Source organism: Zonotrichia leucophrys, chromosome 2 (genome assembly GCF_028769735.1).
Source record: "Zonotrichia leucophrys gambelii isolate GWCS_2022_RI chromosome 2, RI_Zleu_2.0, whole genome shotgun sequence".
Classification (NCBI taxonomy): Eukaryota; Metazoa; Chordata; class Aves; order Passeriformes; family Passerellidae; genus Zonotrichia; species Zonotrichia leucophrys.
This window is the reverse complement of record NC_088171.1, coordinates 119099530-119127035: the sequence shown is the minus strand read 5'-3', so window position 1 is coordinate 119127035 and position 27506 is coordinate 119099530. Positions and strand designations below refer to the sequence as shown.

The 27506-nt window shown below is 39.9% G+C and overlaps 1 protein-coding gene across 1 annotated transcript in view; it reads left to right on the top strand.

Annotated features, from left to right (window-relative positions):
• CPA6 (carboxypeptidase A6) overlaps positions 1–27506 on the top strand; it is an 81461-nt gene that overhangs the window by 29253 nt on the left and 24702 nt on the right. The window contains exons 2-6 of the mRNA XM_064703539.1: positions 7376–7451; positions 20136–20260; positions 23636–23750; positions 24681–24782; positions 25604–25708. Coding sequence (XP_064559609.1) covers positions 7376–7451; positions 20136–20260; positions 23636–23750; positions 24681–24782; positions 25604–25708 — 523 coding nt within the window. The remainder of the gene's footprint in view (positions 1–7375; positions 7452–20135; positions 20261–23635; positions 23751–24680; positions 24783–25603; positions 25709–27506) is intronic.

The window sequence follows — 27506 nt, the reverse complement described above, 5'->3', positions numbered from 1 at the left end:
AGACTGTAGAAGATTGCTTTCATTTATATACTTTCAAAGATATACTTCATATTTTCCAGGTTAGTAGCTTGCCTGAACAACCAAAAGTGGGGGTTATTTCCAACCTTTGAGCATATTTCAAAATTCCACAGTGGTCTCCAAAGCAAGAGAGCATGGTCACCTCTTGTTTAAACTCCTTGCTGTTATTCTACAAATATCAATACACCAAAAAAAAAGGAGATGTAGAAAACATTGTCATTATATTACAAGAGTTCTATTATCATTACATTACAGGGGTTCCGTATTGCCAGAGTTTCAGTCCTCCTTGATGTTTCTTGTAGGCAGATCCTCTAGGCACTGATTCCTCCTTGTCCTCACAGCAATTCCTCCCTCAATCAACCAATCCACTCTTTCATAACACTCTTCTTATCGGCTACAGGTGTGGCCTGTTAAAATCTGGCCTGCTCCTGATCTTTAGTAATTGGCTCAGTTGCAACTCTTAAGGGGGTAAGATTACATTCTATACCACCTTCATTTACCCATACTGTATCCCCCTACAGAAAATATTATATTATTTGAAAAAGAAAAGTGTTTTTTTTCAACATCATTGAAGGCTATGGAGTAAATGCAGAATGTTTCAAGATTTAGGAAGAGTTCTAGAATTTTGTTCTGTGAAAGCTGTATATGGTACTTTCCACCTATGGTCCCTGCCTTGCTCCCCCTACCATGGCCAACAGGAAGTTTAAAAGCCATGGGTTTATTTGCGTCTCCATACTCTCACAAGTTTAAAGGATGAGATCATCCCTGTTATAGGGGTGGGGAGCTGAACCATGCCTACACTGCCAGCTGAGCATGGCTGTGCAGCCCAGCCTGTCCATCAGGCTTTGCAGGCAGGTGTGTGCCTGGTCTCAGGCTGGGTGCCAGGCTTTGGCAAATATCTGTGCTTCAAGCACACCCACCACGACAGAGCCCAGGGTCTTGCTGCAGACAAACCAATCCACCATCAAAGGTCTCTAAGCAAATACAGGGTCTGTGGTTTTTATTCATGAATGCATACAAAGTATGTGGAGCTCAGTAAAGTTTCATGCAGTTCTCTACCATTGAACCTTTCCCCCTTCACCTTTCTGCTCTTGGTATCTAAATTCTGTAACAACTTTGTGACAGATTTGGTGTTCTTCCTTTCACTAAGGCCAAGAGAAAATCTGCTGCACAGAGTCCTGAGATACTTAATTTGGAAATAGTATCTTGAGCACTTGTCTCAAAATATAAATGGGGCTTAGCGTGAACTGAAGCAACTCTGAAGCTCAGAAAGGCCAATGAACTTCTGTGAGGACTTCAGAAAGATGGCAGCTGCAGGAATGTGCAGGCTCTGAGTGATCAAGACATGGATAAATGATGGGACATGACATGAGAAATTGTTGAATATGACAGTCTGAGAAGCTGACAAAAATTCAGAGAGCTCTGTCAAGTACAGCTGGATCTTGCAAAAGGTAAAGGAGGAGGTATTTGAGAAAAGGTTGAATTTCACAGGTGATTGAGAGGGAGTACTGGGGATGTTTTTTGGGTAACAGTACCTGGGTAACCCTATCAGTGACACCACATGAAGCTGAGATTACCTAGAAATGCCAGATTTGGGTACCCATATAGCAAAGCTGGGACCAGTTGGGGAAAAGTAATTAGGGACAGGTTGTTTATTTGAGAGGAGGTAGCGTGAGCAAGGTAGAAGTGTGGTGAAAGGGAGGATGAAGAACAGGAAAAAATGTATGCAGCTGATGTGATCAGATCTGTTCAGGACACTGGCTGGGGAGTAATTGTTTGCTACAGTCTAATAAGGACATTAAATCAAGCTTGTCTGGCCCCACCACACGAGTTCAACATGCCTCTGCAGGATGGAACGGGGAAGCTTTTCTCTTTGGGCAGAGGGAGGAGCACCCAGATAGACAAACTTTCTGGTCCTGTCAGGCCTATGCCAGGCCTGACAGTATCACCATCTACTCCTGGCTTCCTTACAAAGCACAGAGCAACTCACTCTATTGCCATAAGCCATGGCAATAAAGAAGTAGATGGGGTTATAGCAGAAGTTCCTTTCAATAATATGTTACCAGAATGATGATGATTCTTTCCTTAAAAGTAACAGTAGTTCAAATAATATGTCATTGGAAGGATTGTATCCAAGTTAAACAATCATCAGCTGTTTCATGCAAATATGTTATTACAGTATGTTTCTCAGGAAATTAATATGAATGAGTATACATGCTGTTTCATTTAAGCAGATTATTGCAGCCTCCCCTGTGGATCTTAATCCTGCTCAGTTAGCACAATATTTCTTTGTCAGCTGGTTGCTTAATTTGGTCTGTTTGTTTAAGTGTTTATTGGTCTTGTTACTTCTTACTTTATTTTCTGCCCTGAATCACTGCCCTCTTTCTCTCTTCTTTTGCACATGACTGGATGACACTTGATGAAAGCAAGACAGCATTCATCACCATACACAGTTCATTTTTCTGTTTTGAGACAGAGACATGCACTGAAGCAATTGCTTCCCACTTCTTGTGTTTAAGCTAGGTGGTCCTATAGCCAGTGTTTATGAGACATGGGAGGCCAGCTTTTATTGGAAAAGCTTTATTCCTTAGTTGGAATGAAAACTGAAATTTTTGTAGATAGTAACATTCCATATGTCTCTGAAATGAAGCTGTGCAGAGGAAGACTGCTAGCAATATAGCATTGCTTTAGTCTGTAAAGTTTCCTGCTGGGTAAAGAAACCCTTTTTACACCTGAAAAACATCTATGAAACTCAGATATTTCATGCTTGGGAATTAGCATGTAAGTTCAGCTTCCCAAGAAGTCTTCTGTGCTATGCTGATAAATGTGAGGTAATAACATACTTTGCCTCCTCAGCATTTCTGCCTACATTACCCAAACACCAATTTTTTGGCAAAAATATAAATTAGCTAGCTCTTTCTTATACTAGGAATGGTCTCAGTTTTCCTGCCTTAGTAGCTAAAAGGCAGAAAATATATACATTGCTATCTAGACAATGCAAATGGTGTTCTCTTCTGTTTGGATCAGCATCTGCTGTAATAGAGAAAACCATAATGAAGGGCTCAGGAAGTTTTGTAAAGTTCCCTTTTCAAATGTACCCACCAGGTCTCAGGAAGAAGCCCAGCCTTATTTGTCTATCTTGATTTCGTAGCACTGTTGAATCACAGTTAAAACTCTTCATCCCAGTAACAGAGAAAGAGAAAAACATTAATGTTTTATTATTTCTTAACCTTTTGACTATCAGAATTTAGTGGAGAAAAGGGAATGAAGCAATTGATCTTTCATCACAAATGATATCTGATGGCATATTGGGAGTTGACAAGTGGCTTTCATACTGTAGATCTTTTCAGATGTGTCATTCAGCCTTAATGAACTTCTACAGTGCAGCAACTATGGCAGCTTGTTCTCCAGAACTGTAATCCCTCCTCTGCTATTAGGAATGGATGCCTGTAAGTGGGGATTTATTTTCTTTCCTATTTTTTCTATAGGTATTTGATTTATAGCATATCACTCCTTAAACTGTGTTTAAAATACTTGTAAATCCTTTGCAAACATGCTTTTATTAAATTCCGTGGGAGAGCAGAGATCTGATTAAGGTTCACATTAGTCAGGAGAATAAAACAATGAAAAGGATTTTCCTGAAGGAAATGAGGAATTTACATAAATGGAGTTCATGCCATGTGACTTCATCAGGAAAGTTTTATGAGAGAGAACTGCTAATTCCATCAGTAAAGAAGTCATAGATGTGCTGCAAAATAGTTTCTTTGCATCCATCTGGTCTGTTCATAGATGAGTAAAACTATGAATTAAATGGAAAAAAAAAGGTGAATGAAAAAGCCAAAGAAATAAACCAAGAATTTCAGTCCCCATTGGCATCAGGAAGTATTGCCCTTCCCAGGGCCACGTAGCATATTCTGTGTTTCCAAAGCAGCTGTGTCATTCCTCATGCTGTTCCTGAAAAATGTCAGGGGGTGATGAAGGGAAAAAAAGGAGTCATTGCATGTCAGTGCTGGCCAAGAGCTGGTCACCCATTTTGCTCAGACACAGGGCTGTCCCTGGGGACATCAGCCTGGCTTCTACTCTGCTCACCACACTCTTTCAGTCAGTTCATTTACCAAAGCTTGTGTTCTGCTCTTGGCAAAGGCTTTCAACACAGTTTTGTGTTTACACAAAATTCAAAAAATCTCACTAAGTCCTAGCTTTAAATTCCATTAGCCTAATTGCTAGGGTAATTTGAAAGTTTGTCATGCTGGATATAAATTTCTACACTAATTTATACAAAATACATCTCATCTTGCTAGTTGTTTAGATTTTTTTTTTTTAAATAGGGTTTAAAAAAAAAGATTTAGAGGCATCATGGTTAGAAAATTAACCTTACCTGCATAAATCAGCAGACTGCTGACATATGTCTGCAGGCAGCAAAACTTTCCCTTGTTGAATGGAGATATGATTACTTGTTTCTTTTTCCTCAACAGCTCAACAAAAAGGATGGCAGGGGAGCTCACCAGGGAATGGTCCTGAGTGTTTGGGGTGCATCGACCATTTATCAACCACATTAGTACATTATTTGATAGATTTTGTTGACTTTTAAATAGTCGGTGGGTTATTGAATTTCTTCCCTAAGTTCAGTGTGTATTACATAGCATTTAAGGTGATAATTGGATTTCTTTAATGTCAAATGTAACCAGAAAAACTATAAAGCTAAAAAATGACCTTAGGACTATGGGTTTTGACTGTAGATATCTGAAGTAAAGCTAGATTTCCTATCTGTGCTTTGTTGAGGAATGCATAATGATTGTGCACTGACTAGCCAGCCTAGAGAAGTGGGTGTTAGCAGATAGTTCTCAGGAATCCAGTGTATTCCCACAGCTTGCATGCGCAAAAATTGAAAGGGCTCTGCCATAATGGCTTAACCATCTTTTAATAAATACTTTAATAAATACTGAAATTACCATGCTAAACTGCTAAACTGCTTGCTATGAGCTCTCTAGCAGCAGACTCAGCCACAGCTTGAAGCATTTCCCAACATTGTGTCAAGTGATCAATCTGTCACAGCACCAATACTTTCCTCTCCAGGGCAGGTTTTTCATCACACTGGAAAGGACAGAGTTGCTGAGCTAATCGAAGGCAGTTTACAGCATGAATTCAAGACCATACCTCAGTGATATCCACTCCTTCAAAATTCCATTACAGCTGTGTAACACATGCTTAGCTGCTTATTTCATTAAAATCTGGTTTTTATATGTGGGTTGTACCAATCCTTCCAGAAATGTCTGATGGATCTTTATTAGCTACATCAACTTCCTGGGCAATCATTACTGCTTTATTCCTTTTTCATTATTTTCTTCTTAACAGCAATTTAGTACTTAGAAAGAAGTGAGTAATGGAAAAGAATATTACTCTTGTATATATGATAAATTCAAAGCATCTATTTTCCTTTAGAAGATGCAGCAGTTGTAGTACTCTAAGAGATTTATTCCTCTCTATGCAAGCTCCAAAACAGGAGGTTAAATTTGGCTTGGAAGCATAGTAATTTCTCCTAAGTTTTTGGGCTACCAAATTACAACAAGAGAGCTCTCAGAAATCTTTTTTCCTTAGGCATAAACCATTTGTCCAGTAAGGTCAACAGCAGGCAAGGCAAATGGACTGAGGTCCACACCTGTGGGTACATCAGTGTTACTGCAGCAGTACCTGGAGTCTAACTGGACCAAAAACTTTTTAATGCCATTTGGGAGTTGGAAGGTTTGGGACCTGTCAGCAGGGGTGAGAACCAAAACTGGAGACCTGAGACAGAAAAAGGAGAGCAAATGTTGACTGTAGAGAAAAGACTAAAAAAGAATAGGGGGTAAGGTAAAATTATTTCCAGAAACACGTAAGCCACTTGAGAATTCAGAATTTATTAGTAGTGCTTTCTTCTGATCTGGCAGTATTTATTGCCTACCTATGTATGCATTAAGGATTCTTGCAGCAAAGGTGAGTCCTACCAAGGCTGTAGCTGCAGTTCATCAAAGGCAAGACCTGGTGCCTGTGAGCAGCAGCAGCTTGGGAGCCTTCCTGGAACAGTGAACCAGGAGGGGCACACTCAGCAGTGCTGTTTCTAGTTGGCCAAATGTCTTCTCACCAGACTCAGAACCTTCAGCAAAGGAGGAGAGATGTCAAGGGAAATTCTACTGTTTAAAATTCCCAGATATTATAGAAACTGTAGATAAAGAAATTGTTTGAAAGGTACTGTGGCTACTGGATGGAACTGTAGAAATAAATATATACATGACTGCCAAGGTCTCTTGGAAGTACTGATTATCAACAGCACAAAAAAAAAAAAAAAAAAAAACTCAAAATGTAGGAAAATGCCAGAATTCACATTGGCCACTTAAAGTTATTTCATCCTTCTTGTGTATGGCTGATATTTTATTTACATGATCATTCCCTTTGTTTTCTGTGGTCTCCAGCATCCCATAGGTCATGACAGATAGTGGTCATTGAAGGGTCATTCAGTTTCTTGTTTCCTGTTTGCAAAATTATGTCCATTGAGATCATAAATCATAGAATGGCTTCAGTTGGAAGGGATCTTAAAGGCTATGTAGTTCCAGCCCCCCCCTGCCATGGGCAGTGGCACCTTTCACCTGAACACGTTGTTCAGAGCCTCATCCAACATGGCCTTGGACAATTCCAAGGATGAGGCATCCAAAGCTTCTCTGGGCAGTCAGTTCTTCTGCTCCTCGCAGCAAAGAATTTCTTGCTTGTATCTTACCTAAACTTACTCTATTTCAGCTTCTGTTAAAGAAAGTGAATAAAGTCAGCTACTATTATCTAGAACCTTCTGAGCGTGTATGAGCAGCTACTTACTTCACAAAATTAGTTTAAGTTTTAATGGGTAAAGCAAAAGGCATGCCCCAATATGAAGGTCACCTCTTTTCTCAAGTCAACTCCCCTCTTGAATGCATGAAACAATGAACTTTTCAAAGTCCACTAAAGGTTTAAACATGAAAAAACCGTGTATTTTACTTAATCTCATAATTGGAAACAGATCAATTATTTTGGAAAAAGATTTTTTTTGTTGTTCTGAGGCAGATGTTCAGTATGGAAGATGTCAGACTGCATGGTTAACTTAGAAGACATGAGCAAAACATTTGGGTGTAAAGGGAAGGTCCAGCTGTCACTGATCTGTAAAGAGCAAATCATTTCTATGGAAGTGCATAATCCAGCAGCAAGTTTAGAAGCAGAGTTCCAGCTAACCCAACATTTTCCAGGTGCTGAAAAAGGGCACAATTACAGTAGCTATCTGAACCTAATTACTGTCCCATTGTACTGCTGCAAGGAGTCCTAAAGTGCCAATTCAATTTTCTATTATTGGCAGTGATAAAGTCATACGAGTTGTTCCTGAGAGCGAGAGGGAAACACAGATCCTGAGGGCTGCATTCAACAGGCTTAAGGTGAGTTTGATTATTTTCATCTTCTTTTTCTGATCTTTTTTGAAGACTCTAGTGGATTCACTGACTTGCCTTTCATTTGGCACTTCAAATTATTTTATTATCTGGAAAAAAGTATTTGCCCAATTAATTACTAATTTACCAATAAAATAGCATAAGTATTAGATTCATCAAGCCTGACAAAATTAACAACACTTACTTCCTTAAAGTGATACAGGTGCCATACTTGTAAATTTGCTTTCTTTGCTCTTCCACTTCTTGCTAGCATACATAGTTTTTTCATTATCTGCTCAATTGTTATTTGAAACACTGAGTTAGTTCAAGTTGTGAACACACAGAGGAATATAAAAAAAGGCTTCGGTTTAAGAATCTCCCTGGCAGAATAATTTTTTAGAGGCAGATTACAGAGTGTCTAGGACAGGGAGCCAAAATATTTCTTCCCTGTCCTTTCCCTGCAGATATAACTGAAAAGCAGCAGTGCCACTGCAGCAGTGCAGCACAGGAGCACTCTGCAGCATGCTGCTCTGCTGGCACAGCTTACAAAGGCAGAGGCAGCATTTCCACAGCAGCCTGGCCCACTGTCCCAGAGCATGGGGACTACCTGTAAGTCAGGTTTATAGTCCTGAAAAAAGGACTGTACCATGCACATGCACTGCCCCCAGGTACTGTGGGACAGGGATAAGCTTCATTAGTAGTCACCAAAACAGCCTAACCTGAGCAGAATCAGGGAAGTTACAATTGGATCAATATGTTGAGTGCCACAGCATTTGCAGCATGTGCAGAAGCTTTGGGCTGCTCGCTGCCTTCAACTCCAGCAAGCTATGAGGCAGTCTGTGATTTAATTCTGCCTCTGTTGTTGAAACCTTACATAAATGATTGTGTTCTCAGTGAGGAGCAAATGAAGGTGCTTATAATTTTCTAGTCCAATGGTTAACATCTGGGATACAAGTAAATCCAGTCTCTGTCTGCATACCAAATAAAACAAAACTAAGGTGTTAGAAGAGCTCGTACACCCTTCCATCTTTCAGTTATGAAGAAGCTTTCTTGATAGTGTGTTTTAAAGAAAGAGGACTGAGCTACCTTAGGTACCTTAGCCCAGGAGAAGGCTTACTGCTGTGAATACTCCAGCACTCAAGACACTGACACCTTACTAGCTTTAAGTAGGAAAGCTGAGGCTGTCTTCATCACATCTGCATTTCTTAACGCTGTGTTTGGTTAGTTCACCTTTCAAGATGCTGTACTTTCAACCCCCATTCTCAAGACATCCAGCCTGTGCACATGTTGAATGAAAAATTTCAATGTTCAAAAGAGGCAGTGTCATGATGCCATGGATTAGACATTTTGCACTGTAATGCACAACTCTCCTAAAGAATATTATCTCATATTTGTTTCTGCACTGTTTATTAAGCACCTGACCTTCTCCTGTGAATGTTACTGTAACACCCCAAAAAGGATACTTGTTTTACTCTCAGTTAGGAAAAAAACCCACCATAAACCTGAGCAATAGATGTGGAAGCTGGTTTTTGCATTAATTTCTCCCCCCTGGAAGCTGGAACATAAAGAGGGAGCACATGTGTTTTTTTCCTTTCTCCTCATATTGTAAAGCCTGAGAAGCAAAGGGGTTGCTCACCTTCCTGTAACTGTTTCTCATTACAGAGCTCCCTTAGGCTCCCAGAAAGAGATTCCTTCAAATCAAAGTGGGAGCAGTAGAAACTTGAATAAATAATTGCATACTGTAACTCTGAGAGCAGGATAATAAAATTTTGGCAAACTTCAGCAGAATCTGACTAGGTAATTAGAAAATGATTGATTCTGATGAGAAACTGAGCTGAGGGGGTTGAAAGGATGACTCAAAAAAGAGAGAGTGTAGTGACACCCAGTTTCATGAGCACAGGCTGGGTTTGGCTGCCTGTCAGGTCTTAGGGCCCTTCCATCTGCAGCTGCTTCACTGCCCATCTGCATGGGGTGGAAGAATAGATATGTTTACCATTAATTTATCATATTTCCACCCTGCAAAAAACCCTCGAGTTATTCCCTCATGAAGAAGCGGATCAATAATGACACTCCTCAGAAATGCCCAGTCCCTACAATAGCAGCACAAGTCAGTTGTGGCTGCAAGCTATCAGGCAGCCCCACTGCCTGAAGAGAACCATGTATTTGGAGCTGTGCAATTTTGAAGTCTCCATGTCAATTCTCCCCATCCTTCTCTCGCCCCCAGACTACTTCCAGGTTGAAATTCAATGTACAGGGGATTTATGTTCTGTTTTTTAAATACAAGCCTTTAAACACAATGCTGATTATATGCTCTGGAGAAAATGGAAGATAGTGCACAAAAATCCCCCCCAAATCCTCAGTAGGGCAAAATAAGCTGCAAACAAACCCCAGATATAGTCCTGTTGCCATCTTACCACAATATGCCTGACAAACAACAGAAATATGAGCAGGAGTGTCAACAGAGATGTATGAATTGCTATAATTACAAAGACTGCACTTTGGATTTCTTCATTTTTGAGTCAGAAAACCAGAACTAGTTTAAAGACACATCTCCTTTGAATCTGTTTTGGTTTGAGCAGTAAATTAGTACCAACCTGCTACATTACTCACACATTCTGTTCCTCAAGGGGGAAATAAAGATGGAACCAGGATCTTTTCAAGATATTACAGTTTTGTTATGTTACTCAGTGTTTTGCAAAATTCAGTTTTCAACCTGAGTTATGATGTGGCCTGATAGTATTCTCTACCATTGTCACTATTAGAAGAATAAGAAAAGTCAATAAAAATAAAACTGATATAATTTTTGTTGTTGAATTGAGAAGAATACATGTACTTGGATTTCAGACAACTTTCTCTACCCTGGAAAGTTGGTCTATTAGAGATGAGGTATATTTCAGAGGGCCAAAAGTTACATTCTCTTGGCATGTCAGGATTAGTCCCAATTAGTAAAACAGGAATTGCAGTGCAAAAGTCATTTGGGGAGCCCAGTTTACCCCTGGTGTGATCCATGCACAACATAAATATTTGGAATAAATTCCCAGGAGAGCGCAAGCACAGAATAGGTTCTGCACAAATGGATTGTATGCCTGTTGCAGGATTTCCTTGCACAGAACAGACCATGTGTGGTAATAAGGCAAGGGGAACATAATTCCTCCTGTCCCAGGCTTCCTCCTCGCTGTGTCTGGTGGAGAGAGGTTTTCTACAGACTTGTGGTGTTCTGTGCTCATTTCAGCCATCCTATAAATTTACACTTGTATGGCAGAGTGATTTAGCCTTTTCTTCCAGCATACATCTCATAACCCAAAGAATTATAAGAAAAACTCCTCTTTGTTCAGTTCAAATGACCCTATCCTTCTGAAGGGCATTATCACAAAGAAGCTTGAAAAAATGATCCTGATGATCCTATTGCAAGGGCAATGTATTTTGGTGTCAGGGAGAGAATAAAGCAAATGCAAAGATACCCCTCCTTATTGCCTACTGATTTGGACAAAGGGAAAAGAACCAAGAAGAAAATAAACCAGCAGTGAAATAGCAGCAATGTGTCATAAATAAAATTTCACTAATTTTATCTGCCAGCTTCTTAATTACTGTCCTTACCACTGATTTTTCCTGAGTATATTTTGCCATTTACATTCTGCTCTAACACCAGGGCAGTGGGGAAGTAAGTGGTGAGAGCTCTGCCTTTTGCCATGCTGAAGCCATAGAGGTCAGCAAGGTCCACCCCTTTTCAGAAAAGCACCAGAGACCAAAGGAATACTTTCCTGAATGTGCATTTATAGAAACCTACACTGAGACATCCTTGAAGAATCATCCAGGAACTGGCTATATGTCTCTATGTATTTGAAGTATCTTAGAATGTGTCCCCAGTGATTAACTTGGACAATGACAGTTGAGCTAAAACATAACCCCCAAAATTCATTCAAGAATTTCAAGGACTACTGAAGGTTTTTAGTGCACATGGAAACCTCTTGATGACAAGAGCAAGGACTGCTCTTCTACCAATACCTGAGCTGTAAGGTTAATTCACATATTTTACAGAAGTTGTAGTCCCTAAGAACATCTGAAACCTAGCACCTGGAGCTCCTCAGGAGGGATATTTGCTCCCCCTTTTTAAGGGAAAAAACAAAAAGAGTCCATATAATGCTTGGTGTAACAAATCCCTGAGTTCTACCCAAATTGTCCAGGCTCTGCTACTGTATGAATGCCATTGCCTATAGTGAGTGAATAATGGATAATGAATGTTTCATTCCACACATTTTACTTTTGTTCATGAATTGCCCAGTGGCAAATCACATTAGTCATAATCACTTGCTGAGTAATTTCCACAAATTAGTTTTGGTCTGTAGCTCCATTGCCCACAGTACTTTGTTATTAATCATTATTATAAATGGATTCCTTCATAGGCTGGTTCTGTTAACGTTGAGGTGACAGAATATTGCTTTTTTTTCCCTGGTGGGGTGAACATAGCACGTAGATCTGCACTGCCAGTAAAAATAGCCAGCTGTATGGATAAAAATTTTTCTGCTGTAAGTTCTGTAAAAATTGCCTGAACGTGCATGTATTCAACCAATAAACTCAGCTACAGTAAAGAATAAATATAGAAGCCTAAATATAATGAGTCAGATCAGCTCAAAGCAGAAGGAGGGGGCTCTGGGGCAGACCACTCATGTCTCACCCAGGCTGAGTAGGGTTCCCTGTGCCTCCCCACTGTAGGACTACATCTCTCCAGAACAAGTTCTCAGAAACTCTAGTGCATCATGCACTGCTGGGTATGCAATTATTTCTTAGGGCAATATGTGTCTGAGGTCAGAAGAAATGAGGAGATGGGGAACACAGAGCCATGCTCTTTTTTGAGGCAGGAGATGGCAGTTTCTGGTTTTCACTGAGTGACAGAGGTAGTAGCAGCTGGCAGATGCCATCAGTATGTGTACAGCAGGATCTCTGGTCTCCAGCATGTTCCTACATAATTTCTTTCAGTCTCTGTGGGGAAGAAAAATAAGACTCTGGTAACTGGGCTTCCTACCAGCAGCAGCACCCACATCCTTAGACACATTTGGCACAGACCTCATCCCAAAGCCCACTGGGGTAGATGTGACAGTGAGTATGACAGGGGTAAATGTTGCTGGAGCTCCTGCCTTGGCTTTCATGCAAGATGTATAGTATGCAAGTATCCTATACATGTATGACAAGTATGTGGCATAGCAGTGCTGAGGAACATTTTCATAGGGCTGTGATGGACTAAAATGCAGCAAATACTTTGACAATACAAGTGCAAAATCAGGTAATTATTTTTTTTCCTAGCTGTACATCACTGCCCAGCTTTTAGATTGGCTGCTGCTCTAATGCCATCACAGGTAGCAGTCTTGAATTTAACATATTCTGTTGGGGTCTGCACTGTTACAAATAATTTCTTTTTTTATATATATGGTACAAATCTTTAATTCTTAGTATTTAATACCAGAAATATATTTTTACAGGTTCACTGTTCCACTGTAATAATTTCCAAATTATTACAGTATTCAAAAAATGAAAGAGAAACAGGTAGGATGATAGCACCACAGTAACATGAATATTACTGCCCATTCTCTGTTCCCCAGGACTCCTCTTGTCCATGTGCTGTTCCTCTGCTTTGTACACCTCTCCAATGACTGCCTATTTTCTCCTGCTCTTTCTTGTTCAGAAGACAATTTGAGGAGCCTGTTGCTGATTTATGAGCCATTTCATGGTTTTAATTCTGTTGAACCTGAATGACAGAAACAAATGTCACATTCCCAAGTGCTTTGAAAAGAAATGGGGATTTTCTTGGGTCCTCAGATGCAGCAGATTCTGTTTATCTGCTCTGGAATTTTCCATTGTAAGCATTATTTTTGAAGTAGCACTTCATTTGAGCCTTGAGGGATAACTTCTACTCCATCAGTGGTCTACAAGCACTTTTTATCACATAACGCCTGACTGGGATCGGGACTGTTTGCATAGGTAGCTAAGAAGCAACTGCTCTGTGAACATTCCTGGCATAATAGAGTTAGACCACTCATTCTTCAGTGGTTTTTATAAAAGAAATTCCTGGGCACAGCCAGGCACTTCTTCAATTTGGGAGGAGCCAGCCTAGCAGGCCTTGAAGCCAGAACTCCATTCCCTTTTGTTTGTTTTCTAGCCCGTACAGCAGCTGCTTATCCATTGTAATCCCTGAATTGATCCTGTCATTGCAGTTCAGGGAATCAGAAAAAATGTCTCATAGAGGAAAAGGATCACTTGGCTATAAATCTGATAGTTTACACCTCCATAGGAAAATGCTTTAAAAGGCTTCAGAGGACAAAAGCCTATTTGAAAATGCAGTAAGCTTGTCAGCCCAAGTGGAAAGCCCAGTTTGCAAAAGGAAAGAACTAGCTCAGCAGCCAGGGCTGCCTGCATTTTACTTTGCACCTACAGCAAATGATGCTTTAGATACTTTAGTTTTCAGTCTAGATTTTGCCCTAGTTCATGGTTAGGGTTCCAGTCAGATATTAGAATATTTCAGATACACAAGGAACATCAGGTGACAACAGAAGGTATTCATTGATATATCAAAATACATGTTTGGAAACCACTTGCCAGGCTCAGAAGGAAAATGTCGTTGCAGAAAAAATTTATTGTGAAAATACAAGATAGAGAAGAATAGCCCAGGTAGTGAAAGCCTTGTTCTCACAAGACACAGAAAGCATGGGCTTTCTGACATGGAAGGAATCTGCTTCCTCTAAGGAAGCCTGAGCCTGAGCTCAACAAAGGCATCAGCACATTCCCAGTGGAAGCAGAATCAAATCCAGGGCTTACTGTTCCATTTCCCAGGCAGTGCAGCAATAACTGCAATGTGAACTAAGCTATAAATAGCTTAACAATAAACAAAAGAAGGGTTTGGCCATTTTTTTAATGAGTCTGTTAAAGACTTTTTCACATCTTTCAAATATACTTAGCCCTGTGGCATCTGTACTTGTAAGAACAGATACTCAGTTACTATATAATTGGGTATAAGTTTTATCTCAGTGACTCTCTTGAGGAATAGCCTACAGGTTCTTTTCAATGTAGAGCCCTATGTAAAATTATACCAGTGTAAATAGAGTGGGAAGACCATTACTTCATTCTAGTTCCACAAAGATTTGCAAAACTCTAAACTTCAATCTGTGCATTGTTCATGTTCTGTTCCTGCCAGTGTTATGGTTGCTGCAATCCCATGAATCATTCCCAATTTATTGGCACAATTACTCTTACCAGCCTCACTGAAAAGCAAATAAATACTGAAAAGTTAGAGCCAGTAAAATGTCTAGTGCACTCAATCAGAAACCTAAATTACTGTGCACTGGGATTGCCTTGTAACTCCTTTTAGAAAGCCCAGGGAATTCCACACTGGATTGCCACTGGACCATTTTGCAGCACATAAAGGAAGCTGAAGCTGATTGGCAATCAGAACTGTCAATTAAGTTCTTTAATTGGCAGGAGAAAGTGAGGATGAAATCAGCCCTGGTCCTGAAAACATTTGCAAGGGTGAAGACATTTGAGAGGAGCAGCTCTGCACTTTCCAGGTGAACCACAGCACTGCTGGAATTATGCAGCAGTGGCAGAGTGAACAGGAGTCATTCCTGCATGCTTCTTTCTTTTCAGATGTACCAACAGAAATTTAAAATTCTGTTGCACACTGTACACATGTGCAAGGGGTGTTTGTGTGCATACATGTAAGTGGCTGTGCTTCCCATGTATTATGGGATAAAAACTCAGGTGGTCAGACCTCTGATGATACCAGTAAGACTAAAACAGTTTCTACTTCTACTCTCTGCCTTCTACAATTGGATTTATAATTGAAAACATAATTAATGGCTTTCATGACTGCTTAGGGTTTTTATGCACCTATACATGAGTGTATGGATATAAATGGGAAACCCACATTTCCTGAAAGAGCCCATGAGCAAAGAGCACCCCTGTTTTCATTATTGACTGCAAGTTCCTTTTTACAAGAGACTCAGAAATGCCAAGCCATTTCAACTGACAGCACCATAACAATAATTATATTCTGAACTTTACAGTTGACAGCATTTCTCAAAGAAATCCATTCATGGTGATATCAAGGACATGGTGATATCAAGGATATCTTTAGCAGATGTATTGCTGGACACAATTCAGTAGGAATAAAAACTGGAATTGCTAGGTAATAAAACATATAACAAAATTACTGTCTTCATGGGGAACAGCACAGATAAATCAGAAACTATTTTCTCCAGATACTAAATGTAAGTTATGGCAAACATATTGTAGTTATTTTCATGACAAACCTCAATCATCTCTTTTGATTGATACATAATTGCAGACCTGATGAGAGCACTAAGCATCTTCCTTTCAGGCTAAATGGAAGAAGAAATTAAACATCTGCTTATGAAAAGGTAGTGAGGGACAGCTGGAGGCTACTGCCCAAGAAAATGGCTTTAATTTCAAAGACCAGCCTAAACCCCATGGGTTAAAAAAGCTGGGGATTTATTTCAGTGACTTGTATTGAAAAAAAGAAAAAGACTGTGGGATTTGTGCAGCCATGAGAGTGTTTGTGGGGAAAAACAGTGAGACTCTTTTCTTCCCAGGCTTCCTTTCCATGGGCATGGAATGAGCTGGAGGAAAACTGAACTAGTGAATAAAAATCTTCCTGCTCTGTTTTCTGTCTTGGCAGAGCGAAAGAGTTTTCAGTACACCATTTGTGAAAGTGTTTGTATTCTTGGAAAATTATTTGCATGATTTTAACTTTGGAAGAAATTCTGAATCCTATTAGTTAAGCGCCCAAATCTATTTAAAATATTTGTCCTTTTTTGCTTTGTGCTGACTTTTCCTCACTGTACTGACCAAAACCTAGAGACATGAGTAATGAGTTCAGGGTTGCTATACCTTGGAAGGTGTCCAGGTAAGAGCTGATAGATTTATTTGAGCTGTCTTTAACACCTCAGTTTAAAGAGAAACTGCCTACAAAGAAACTTGGCTTTCCTAAGAAAATATTGAACCACAGAGACTTAAATGGGACAAGTGATGTTGAAAAAAGAACAGGCAGTTAAAAAATACTACTTTTTATGTAGTTAAAGTTAATAATCTCTAGCACAGTCTTTGTTAAATAAAGCAATAATGTGTTTAAATGCTTTGGAAAAAGAGACCTGCCTGTGTGCTCTTGCATAAAATTTTTTTCCTCATAGAAAGCAACAGGATGCTCATGCTTCCAGTGAGATTCTGGGAAAGAGCATTCCCTGTGCATCTGGGGAGCCACCACTGTCCCTGAGAACACTCATGTGTACTCATGGTCACACTTGAGTGGCAGATGCTGAGTAATTGCTCTCCTGGTCCCAACTCTGAACTTGCTGAAAAATCTTGCCTGGGCTCTGCTTATTATCCAGAGGCTTTAAACATCCCAACACCTTTTAAAGGCAACCTGCTGCTTGAAAGACAAGAAAAGATGTGCAAATAAGAGTGTTCTGTAGAGGAAATTAGAATATTTAGGTTTGCAGACATGCTCTAAAGCATATTGCTTTTCCTCTAGCCTCAAGATACCAGGTGAATTTTGAGGGTCCGGTATTTGGCTGTACACTCAGGGAGTTTTGTAGGATTTCTGCATCAGTTTTTTGTGTAGCTGGAGAATCTTCATTCCACCCAGCAAATCCTACCAGCCATACAGCAAATAGAAATCTTTTGGCACTGACTGGTACTCTATAATACTGTATAAAGGCTCATGTGTGGTGTGTGGGGGTAACAATACCCCATCACAGAGAGGGCAGAGGACAGGACAGCAATATATTTCACTGCCACTCACTAACCAGCAGAGCCCAGCATGGAAATCCAAGGCATATTTGTGAGAGAAATGATGTTGAAATAAGAGTGATGACTTCAATAAGACCCTCAGTATCCATGGGAGATGCAATGATGAAGTGCCCTGAAGATGACAATGAGTAGAAGATAGTTGCGCTTGCTTAGTCCAAATATGCCTGCTCTGAAATCCATCTTCTGTTTGTCAGTTTTTATGTGCTTGTCACACCAAGGACAAGCTGACAGCGGCAATATATATAAAATGTCTGCTGGAGAGACATGTTCCTTGTTAAATGCTTTGTAAGGCAAAATCCAGCCAGTAACTGGAGTGGTATTCTGGACAGCCCAGGTAACATCTCCCAGAGAATCACTGGCTGCTCTGTTTACATTGGAAAGGATGAGAAGTGGGAGTCAAAGGAGCCAAATTACCCAAACAGGGAACCGAGATGAAGCAGAATGACTTGCACTCTAAATATGGGATTTTTTTGTCTCACTTCCAGGACAATGCCAGGAGTGAAATATTGCATTTTCACCAAAGGAGGATAGTGGCAATATGCCACAGATTTCATTAGTTAAAAGAAGATCGCTTCTGCTTTTGATATTCACTTACAGGCAGTAATGTGAGGGACCATTAGAATACCTCAGATGTTAAAAAGTCTGGTGATGTTATAACTATCAGTGTGAATATTGGTTGGTTTATCACCTCCATGGTGATGGAGAGTTTCACCATGATAAATCCTGAGTTACTGTCAAGAACAAAGACATATTTCAGGTGTATATCAGTTGTGATTTGTTGGGGTTTTTTTTCTATTTCAGTTTCATGTGCTTAGAAATTGCAGTTGGCCAGGAGACACTTCAGTTGTTCTTAGCTTGTATGTAACAATTTGTTTTCATTTTTATGAAGATGGCTCAAGCTGAGCTGATTGATAGACTGTTACTCTAGGAGCAACAAAATTACCCTTTCTGATGTATATTTTTTTAGGAATAAATCTTAAAAGTCAAATACACATATGGCATGCTCTTTGTAAAAGTCAAACACACATATTAACCATGAGTGAAATTACCCATGTTGAAATAGGGGGGAATTTCACTGGGTGCCTATAATTAATCAAAATATGAAAGCCAGATAAACTAACAAACATAGGGTGTTAGTGCAGTGAGATGATCTTTATTTGTAAGCAGCATTTAGCACCATTTAATTCATGTCTTTGGCTTCTACTGACCATCTGTCATAGCTGCTGTCAGCTTCACAAGCCTCGTGAACTTTGCCAGTCCTGTGTTAGACTTCAAAAGATGCTGCACCCAGCCACCAGTGTGACTTGGATCCAGAGACCATATTGTGGCAGCATGGAACAAAGAGTGGTTTTGGCAAGAACAAGAAGAGGCTGGCCCTGTGTTTCAGTTCTGCTCCTTCCAAAGTAGCAGGCATTTAATTGGATTAACTGAGCTGAGGTCACCATTGCTTGAAGAGGTAGCACCAGGTTCAGCATCAGATGCCCTCCTAGGATATTCTTACTCAGGGTCATTTGAGAAATGGTGAGAACTAAACCTGTTCCCCTGAAATCTCCCTGTTGCAAGACTACTCCTCTTGCAAATGAGGTCCATAGCAAGACCAGGTAAATATATTTGATATTTTCAAATATCTTCCATGGCATAAAAGAAGTGAGAAGATTTTAAAGCATAAACTATAAAAATCTTTTAAGATACCTGGAAATCAGTGGGCACTCATGAGTTGTATCAACAGGTTCATTAGTGCAGCCTGGCACAGCTGATTGCAACAAAACAGAAAAGACAAGACAAAAAACCAAAATATATTTATCAAGCATTAATCCTTTTTAGATTCTCTTTAAGAAATGTGTGGACACATAGTCGGTATCAGTTTCCTTCCTTGTATTCAGCTCACAAATGTATTTTTGAGGCCTGTGGATCTTGGCATGCCTCTCTGTCATGTTGATACGGAGATTGTTGCTGAAACTCCCATTTTTAATCTCCTATGAATATCCAGAAGCTCTGGAGAGAATTTTGTTGACTTGTGTTCTTTCCACTGTCCTCACCCTGGCTGAGGAGGAGCTGTGCTCACCTCTGTTGAAGAGTATGTGCTAGTACAGCATTTTATTACAGGGTACAGAACACTGAGTTTCAAACACCTTTGAAGAAGGAATTTGCAAATTTTCTCTCTTTCTTGAAAATTCATGCCCTAAAATTTCCAAGCGTATTTCAGATTTGGCAACAAAAGGAAGTAAAAATGGACAAGAAACATCCCTTACATATGTGCAGATACAGATAACACAATAACAATAGTGGTTCAGTAGCTATCATTTTTTACAAGATTGTAATAATTTGATTATCTTAGTCCTGTTATTTTGACATTTAGTATAAAATTATTGTGTACTCATTGTCTTGGTGGCCTGCTATTGACCTCTGATCAGCTTATTATCAAGAATAAAGCTAGAGTATATTTTCCAAACAACACTGGTATGTGCTACGCTTTTTATATCTCTTTAGCATCTTTTGTTGCTTTAGTGAACACAGAAAATTCCTTGCAAAATAAAAAAAGACTCATGGACTGTACAGGAGTTGGGAATGTATAGTAGTCTGAGGAGGTGCATGAAGCTAGAAGTAGCTTTCATTTTGATCTGTTTGAGGAGGCATATTCTGAAGACTGTTCTCTGTTCCCACTGGCAAATCTCCCAGGAGAGTTGTGGTAAGCTGGACACAATCACCCTCAAAATCTGCTCCGTTAGCCCAGCTGTCGGGCTGGACCAGCCCATGCAGCTCTGCTGTCTCCACCATGCCTAGAGGGTTGGCTCTACCTTCAAGCACGCTCCTTCTCCTGTGCTTCCCCACCTACACTGAATGCATGTGAATTACAGGTTGGTTCCTGCACTACAGGTGGACTTGTGGCAGCCCAGCAGCCCCTTCCACATCGTCGAAGGCGCCGTCGCTGACGTGCGAGTCCCGCAGAACGCGACGCGGAGCCTGCTGCCCTTCCTCCAGCAAGCAAACATCCCGTACACGTAAGCCCAGCTCCACTTCCCTGCCTCACTCCCGAGAGCTGGCCTTGGGGCAGGTGTGCACCTACCACAGCCAAGAGTGCTCGAAAATACCTTCCACATCAGAGCAATTAGGCTGGCAGACGGCACGGCATTGCCCAGAAAACAACCGCTTTAATGGCAGAGCAGCAAATCTCCCACAGGCAGCAGCTTTAATTAAATGTCCTCCTTTGGAGTCAACCTGAAGTGTTTTCAATATATGTGAAATCACATCTGTTAAGAGAGGGTTGGTAATTACTAATTCTGCAGCCTGCTCTGGCTCTTTCTTTATTTAGCACAAGCAAGGTTTATTTACCAGTGAGCTGCAAATGCAGAGGCAAAACTTCTGCATCAATTATACAGGAACTACTTTTATTATTCTCCATTCCTAGTGACCAGTGCAAGTCATACAGAACAAATGCAGTACATTTAGTTTCACATATTATTTATAATGGTCCTTAAAAAACTTCAAGGTAATTTTGGAGTATACTTATCCTTTCATATTTAACCATATAATGTACTGGATAAGAGTAATGATCTTGTTTTAAAGCCTTCTCAATGGCATGCCTAATCATCTGAATAATCAGCTCATGAGTTGTCAAACATTTGAGAATTAACACCTACATTAGGTTATTTATACTTATTTCTCAGTGATAAAAGGACTGTGTAAATAATAATGTAGATGTATTTATGTATACGTATGTATAGTACTCACCACAATACCATTTTTTTTATAACAATGCACTCTTCTAAATCAGTTGCTCTAAAAATACAGAAACAAACATAAGGAAATTAAGTACACAAGCTCCATAGCTGCAGTTCAGAGTGACTTTCATGTGGTTCAGCACTGCTTTGGTTTTGTTTATGTTTAAAACTGAGATGGGGCTTTTTCTAATTGTTTTCCTGTGCTTATAAAAAAATGTTCCCTAATTACTGTGACCCAGCAGTTGTGTTCATGTCTGCTGCTGTTCCTGCTCACAGTAATCACCTTCAATGAAATGACAGAAGGACATTTTATATGTGTTATAAACACTCTCTGTACTTGAAGACCTCTGCTTGGGTTGCAAAGCAATGTGCAAGCACAAGATCTGCCAGAGCAAGAGGTCTCTGCAGTTTACCTCAAAAAACATGCTGCAAACACTGGATTAATCTTCCACAGAGAAAATCTCTCTGACTTTTGGCACACAAGTTATGTGCACTTGGAAGGAAGCTGAGCCGGATTTTACCCGGTCCAGACTTGTCCTTTGCTTTCCCTCTTATTCTCCCCGCTGCCTGTTTTGGATGGTCCCAGCCATTAGGAACAAAACCCTGCGAAGCATGTGCTTGTCCTGACAAGCCTCCTGAGATCTGTAACTCCACAAAAGCCAGGAGGATTCACCACGAGAGCAATAACAGCCATGGCAAGGGAGCAGCAGGAGCAGGCTGCCCAAGCACAGCCGTGCCCACAGCACAGCTGGGGTGGGGACCACAGCCCTGAGCTGAAGTGCAGCTCCACAGCCAAGATTTTGTACAGCTCCTTTTCACACAGCTGATTTTCAATTTTTCTAAAAATAATTTTTTCCCCACACACACAATGGAGTCAAATTTCCACATCCCTTTTGGAAGTGGAAAAGTCTGAGCCAAACTCCAGGTAAAATTTCAGCTTGATGCAGTGATGCTTACCTGAATTATGACACATTTACAAAATCAGGAAGCATTTCAACATCCCTAATAATGACCAGCCCTTGCCTGTAAAACAGGCTTATCTCTCTCAGGGTTTGGCTTCCTGACAAGATGGCTATGAAAACAAGCCAGGCATCAGATAAACTCCCTGCACCAAGATGCCTCAGTTGTAAGTTTTTTTGGTAAAGAAGCCACTTACGTTGCAGTCAGACCTGAGGGACTTAAGAGCCTTTGTTATAAGCATACACAGTACATAGCCATTTAAAAGTAAAGAAAAATTATTAAATCTCATTTAGAGTACAGATGCATAAGTTAACAGAATGAGCTTGATTCTGGTAGGTGCTTACACTAATCAGAATTCTGAGAAGCAGTCCAGCATTTTTTTTTTAACTATTAGATGCCCTAATGGCTTGAATAAAATCACTCCTTTAATCAGCTTTACAGTACTGGTCTTATAGCATACTCAGCACCTTGCTAGTCAAGACTATAATCCTTTAGTTTGCTTAATGAATATTGCTGATGTAGAACAATGAAATTCCTAATTATACAACTACTTCACTCCTACATTGGAAGATGGGAATAACCTTTACTTTGATTCTCTATGCAGATAGACCTATTACCTTTGAGGCGTCTGCTGCACAGCTGAGTTAGGAGCAGAGTAAATGCCATTTCTTTCCATCTTTTTCCAATCACAGAAGCTAATGCCTATAAAAATGTAAAAGGTTGAATGTGACTGTCTTTTTATGGGAATGGTGAATTAGTGGCATGGTGATTACACATTGCCATGCTTTAGGAGAAGAGGACATACAAGGATGACTCAGTTTTACAGTAATGTTGTTACAGATATCTGTGACAGTATTCCCAGCTTCTGCTACTCTCTGGTGGGATGGATGCATGCTTCAGCTTCTTCATTATAATTATTTTTAGATGTTTTCTATATTATAATTTTGTATTTGTGTTATTTTTTATTTTTGTCATAAAACAGAAAAGTTTCAGCTTACACAACTCTTCCTGCATTTTAGTCCTAATGCAAAGAAGCTCTCACTTTTTATGTTAAATTTCACTTAGCATTTTTCATATTTTTCCTGAGTTATTTTAACAAAACTGGCAAACAACTATAGCAGAGTAAATAATGTAAACAACAAAGCCCACTTCAGATTTTTTGCTTGCTGTTTCTTCTTGTTTCAGACAGAGTGATAATGTTTCCAAGTTTTTAATCTTTTTTTGCCTCTACAACTTGTAGATATATGTAATGTTCCATGACACACCCAAGAGAAAGCGTGTCCATGTTTTCCTAAGCTTACAAAGATTTTTGAAATTGTTTGAAATCAGTTTTTGAAGATCCATGATCACATCGTATAATTGGATTATAAAAGAAGACAGTAAATGTTGCCCCATTCATAAACAAATGAAAGTGGGCGCTTCTTCATATTGGCTACATTATTTACATCATTCTGGTTCAGTCTTTTAACAAGCTTATTGTGTTTTTGAAGGCACTGTTACATTTCAAAGCAGCTGGAGTATTTATTTGGCAGCTTTTATTCAAGTGAGCCTGAAGCACTCTATTGTCAAAATGTAACAGATGAAGTAAAGTCAGGATGGTTTAACTTCTGCTATATTTCTTCTAAACGTGATTGTTGTTCTGATTTAGCTTATGTGTTCTTCTAGTTTTTCAATAATACCACTATCTTTTTTTAGGATTCTCATATCAGACCTACAGCAAGCAATAGAAAACCAAACTGCAGGGAGGTCCCATAGGAGTCGAAGGTCCCTCCCTGGGTATAACTATGAAGTCTACCACTCCCTGGAAGAGGTGAATTACAATTCATATTGTGCCTCTTATCTACTACAATGTTATGTTTAGTAAGGCTAAGGTTTCATTCTCCCTACAAGTTCCGGTTACCCGTCCATCATCAAGAATGCTCTAAGTGTTTCTTCTTCAAAAATAGGCACTTCCTTGAAAAAAAAATATATTTGCTATTTGTATTCAAGGCTTATCTTTACTTGTAACTGTCTTTCAGAGCATCTGAGTTCTGTTTTTAAAGTAGGTCTTTTACTCTGGTTGAATAAGGTATTTCAATGAGTTAATGATCACACTAAGTCATTTAATTAAGCAATACAAGTAAATGCTTAAGCACTTGCACAGGAGGTACAAATACATAAAAACACTTAGATAAAAACTAATTTATGAAGAATACTATCCTGGATGATGCCTGGGTAAATAATTCCTGGTTTTAGTGTGCTCACCCACACAGTTTCAGTCTGCCCCTAAACAAAGTCACTAGGCTGAGCATGGAGAGCACTGCATCACAGGATCTGGTACCCACTAAACAAATACTGCAGGTAGCACTGCGTCCTGCATGGAAATCTGTTTGCCAATGTGTTCTGGCAGGAAGAAACATGGACCTTCTTTCTTCATGCCATTAATATTTAGTGGCAATGGTGGATTAGCCACATCCCCATATTTTCAATGGAGAGTTTATGTATTCCAGTAATACCCAACAATGAAATGGAAAAAAAAATCCCATGTGAAGGCTGCATCCAGCCTCTGGCTACAGACCTATGAGTGCCAAATAAAAGTGTGGTTAAAGTGTGAAAACAAAAAACAAACAAGACAAAAATAAAAACTATAGGAAAATGAAAAAATAGAGAGAGGACCGAGAGCTGAGCCAAATAAATGTATTGCAGTTTCTCCCCATGAAATGCAAAGATTAAAGCAATGATCTTATTTTTGTGTTTGCAGATTGAGGACTGGATGCATTATCTGAATAGAACTTATTCAGATCTTGTTCAGATGTTCTCTGTTGGAAAATCCTATGAAGGGAGACCACTGTATGTACTCAAGGTAAAGATTAAACAGTCATTAATGAGACTAAAATCTGGAATCAGGGACAGATACTTCTATTTATGTTACAGCATATACACCAGAGACACAGCTTAACAGTGTTTCCTAAGGATGAGTTGCTAAAATCTAAGTATCTCTCTGAATGTCATCTTTAATGAAAACTGGGAAAAAGACTGGAAAATTAATAGCCAAATCCTATTTACCTGGATTGGATATGCATGGAGAAAGATAACAGAACACATTCAATTACCAGGATTTGGATTTAAGGGGATTGGAAAGCTTTTTGTTTATAGACAGCTAGGAGAGCAGTTATGCTGGAGAGGGATCCCAGAGGACTGTGGAGCCCTTCTCAGCATATGCCACAAATGCTGCTTCTTTACCTACTGACAAAATTTCAGGGTTGTGTACTCTCAACTCACATTATGGGGACCACAAATTAGAGTGCGTCAGCAAGGTGCAAAAAATCTTACTTTCAATGTATTTTCTTTTCATCTTGAAGAGTTCTGAAAATTTGATTCACTATCATGCAATTCATGTAGTGTCATTGTTCCTCACCCTACTCCACGTAATAATCATTCCTCATAAAGAGGAACTTACAGATCTCACTTCTGCTACAGTTTTTTCCCATAAATCAGCCTCATTATCATGGCACACCTACCTAACATTATCTTGGCCATACCTTTTAAAACAGTAAATTTGTGTTCCCTTATATGAGGAAATTCAAAATTATTTAGCCTCTCTCATATTCTATTATTTTCTCATTGTTGTGTTTTCACTCAAGTGTTTCACTCTTGGTGTTTTGTGAATATTCACACTTCAAGATAGGTAAAAGATCACGGCCCTACAAGAAAGCTGTCTGGATAGACTGTGGGATTCATGCAAGAGAGTGGATTGGCCCAGCCTTTTGCCAGTGGTTTGTGAAAGAAGTAAGTGTTTGAAATTTACAGTCATACAGTTCTTTCTGTTAAGTAAACTTTGCATTTTTGCTGTAGCAAATCTAACACACTACTAATATGGATAGTAACTAGCTATTATACCTCTCTTTTCTAAAATTATTTGTGGAATACTTAAGTGCCTAATAAACAAACTTGTTAGTGACAGTCAGACACAGCTAGGCACAGGACAAAAATATTCCAGACACATACTGGCAGAGATGTGAAGTAGGATTTTATTCCAAGACCTAAAAGTGTGAAAGTTTTCAGTAATTTTGGTAATTGCCCAGGTAAATCAGTGCCAGTGTGTACTGTTTCAGATCAGTTCAGCAGTATCTTTGTTTTAAGGACTTAGTTTAGAAGAGACATTTCTCTTTTGTGTAATTCCATAGGAATAGAAAGCCAAAGTCACAGAATCACAAATTAGAATCACAGAATTGTTTAGGTTTGGAAAGACCTTAAAGATCATCAAGTCCAACTGTTAAGCTAACACTGCCAGGTCCACCTCTGAGCTGTCACCCCAAGTGCCACATCTACACATCTTTTAAATACCCCCAGGGACGGTGACAAGCATTTCACTGGACAGCCTGTTCCAGTATTTGACAGTGCTGAAGAAATTTTTTCCCAGTATCCAAGCCTCCCCTGGTTCAACTTAAGGCCATTTTCTCTTGTCCTATCACTTATTACTTGAGATGAGAGGCTGGGTCCCACCTGGCTACAGCCTCCTCTCAGGTAGTTGTAGAGAGCAATAAGCACCCTCCTGAGCCTCCTTTTCTCTAAAGACCCTCAGATCCCTCAGCTGCTCCTGATCACATTTGTTCTCCAGACCTTCACTGGCTTCAGTTCCCTTCTCTGGACTCACTCCAGAACTTCAAAGCCTTTTTTGTAGTGAGGGGCCCAAAACTGAAAGCAGGATTCAAGGTGTGGCCTCACCACTGAGTACAGGGGGACAATCACTGCCCTGGTCCTGATGGCCACACTATTGCTGAAACCAGCCAGGTGCCATTGGCCTTCTTGGCCATGTTCAGCTGGTGTCAAACAGCACCCCCAGCTCTTTTCCCAATGGGCATCTTTCCAACCACTCTTCCACCAGCAGGTAGCACTGCATGGGGTCTCTGTGACTCAAGTGCAGGATCTGGCACTTGGCCTTTCTGAACAGTCAGTCTCAATCTGTCAAGAATTCATCTACTATGCTTCCATGATGGCAATTGTCACAGTTTTTCTGCTGTGCAATGGCTTCCAGCTCCTGTTTGTTGCCCATCCTGTGTGTATTGGTGTAGATGTGCTGATCCAAATGCCCTCTGCAGGGAAGAAGCCCTAATTCCTACACAACCAGTTTTAGGCACTTCTGTGGTTTCTAACACATCAATACCCTTCTGTCTTTGCTGCCACCTGGATCTCCATCCCCAGCCTCCACTGTGATGGCACACTGAAGGACCTGTCTAGAACAACATCCCTCAAACATCCGTGTGGTGCTCCCAGGTTTATCAAGCCTGGTTTTGACCTCTTCCGTCTTCAAATCCAGTTTAAAGCTCTTTCAATGAGACTTCTTAACTTATGATCAAAGATTGTTTTTCCACTTTGAGACAGGTACACCCTATCACACGGGGAAGCCTGCTGTTGTGTAAATCAACCCATGGTCAAAACCTCCAAAATTCTGCCAGTGGCATCAGTCTTGGAGCCAGAGATTGATCTGCTGGCTGTTCTTCTTCATAGATGGATTTCACCTGAAATGATGAATTTCCTATTATCTGAAAAGCAAGTGATTCCAATGTTTATTTGATTCTACCTT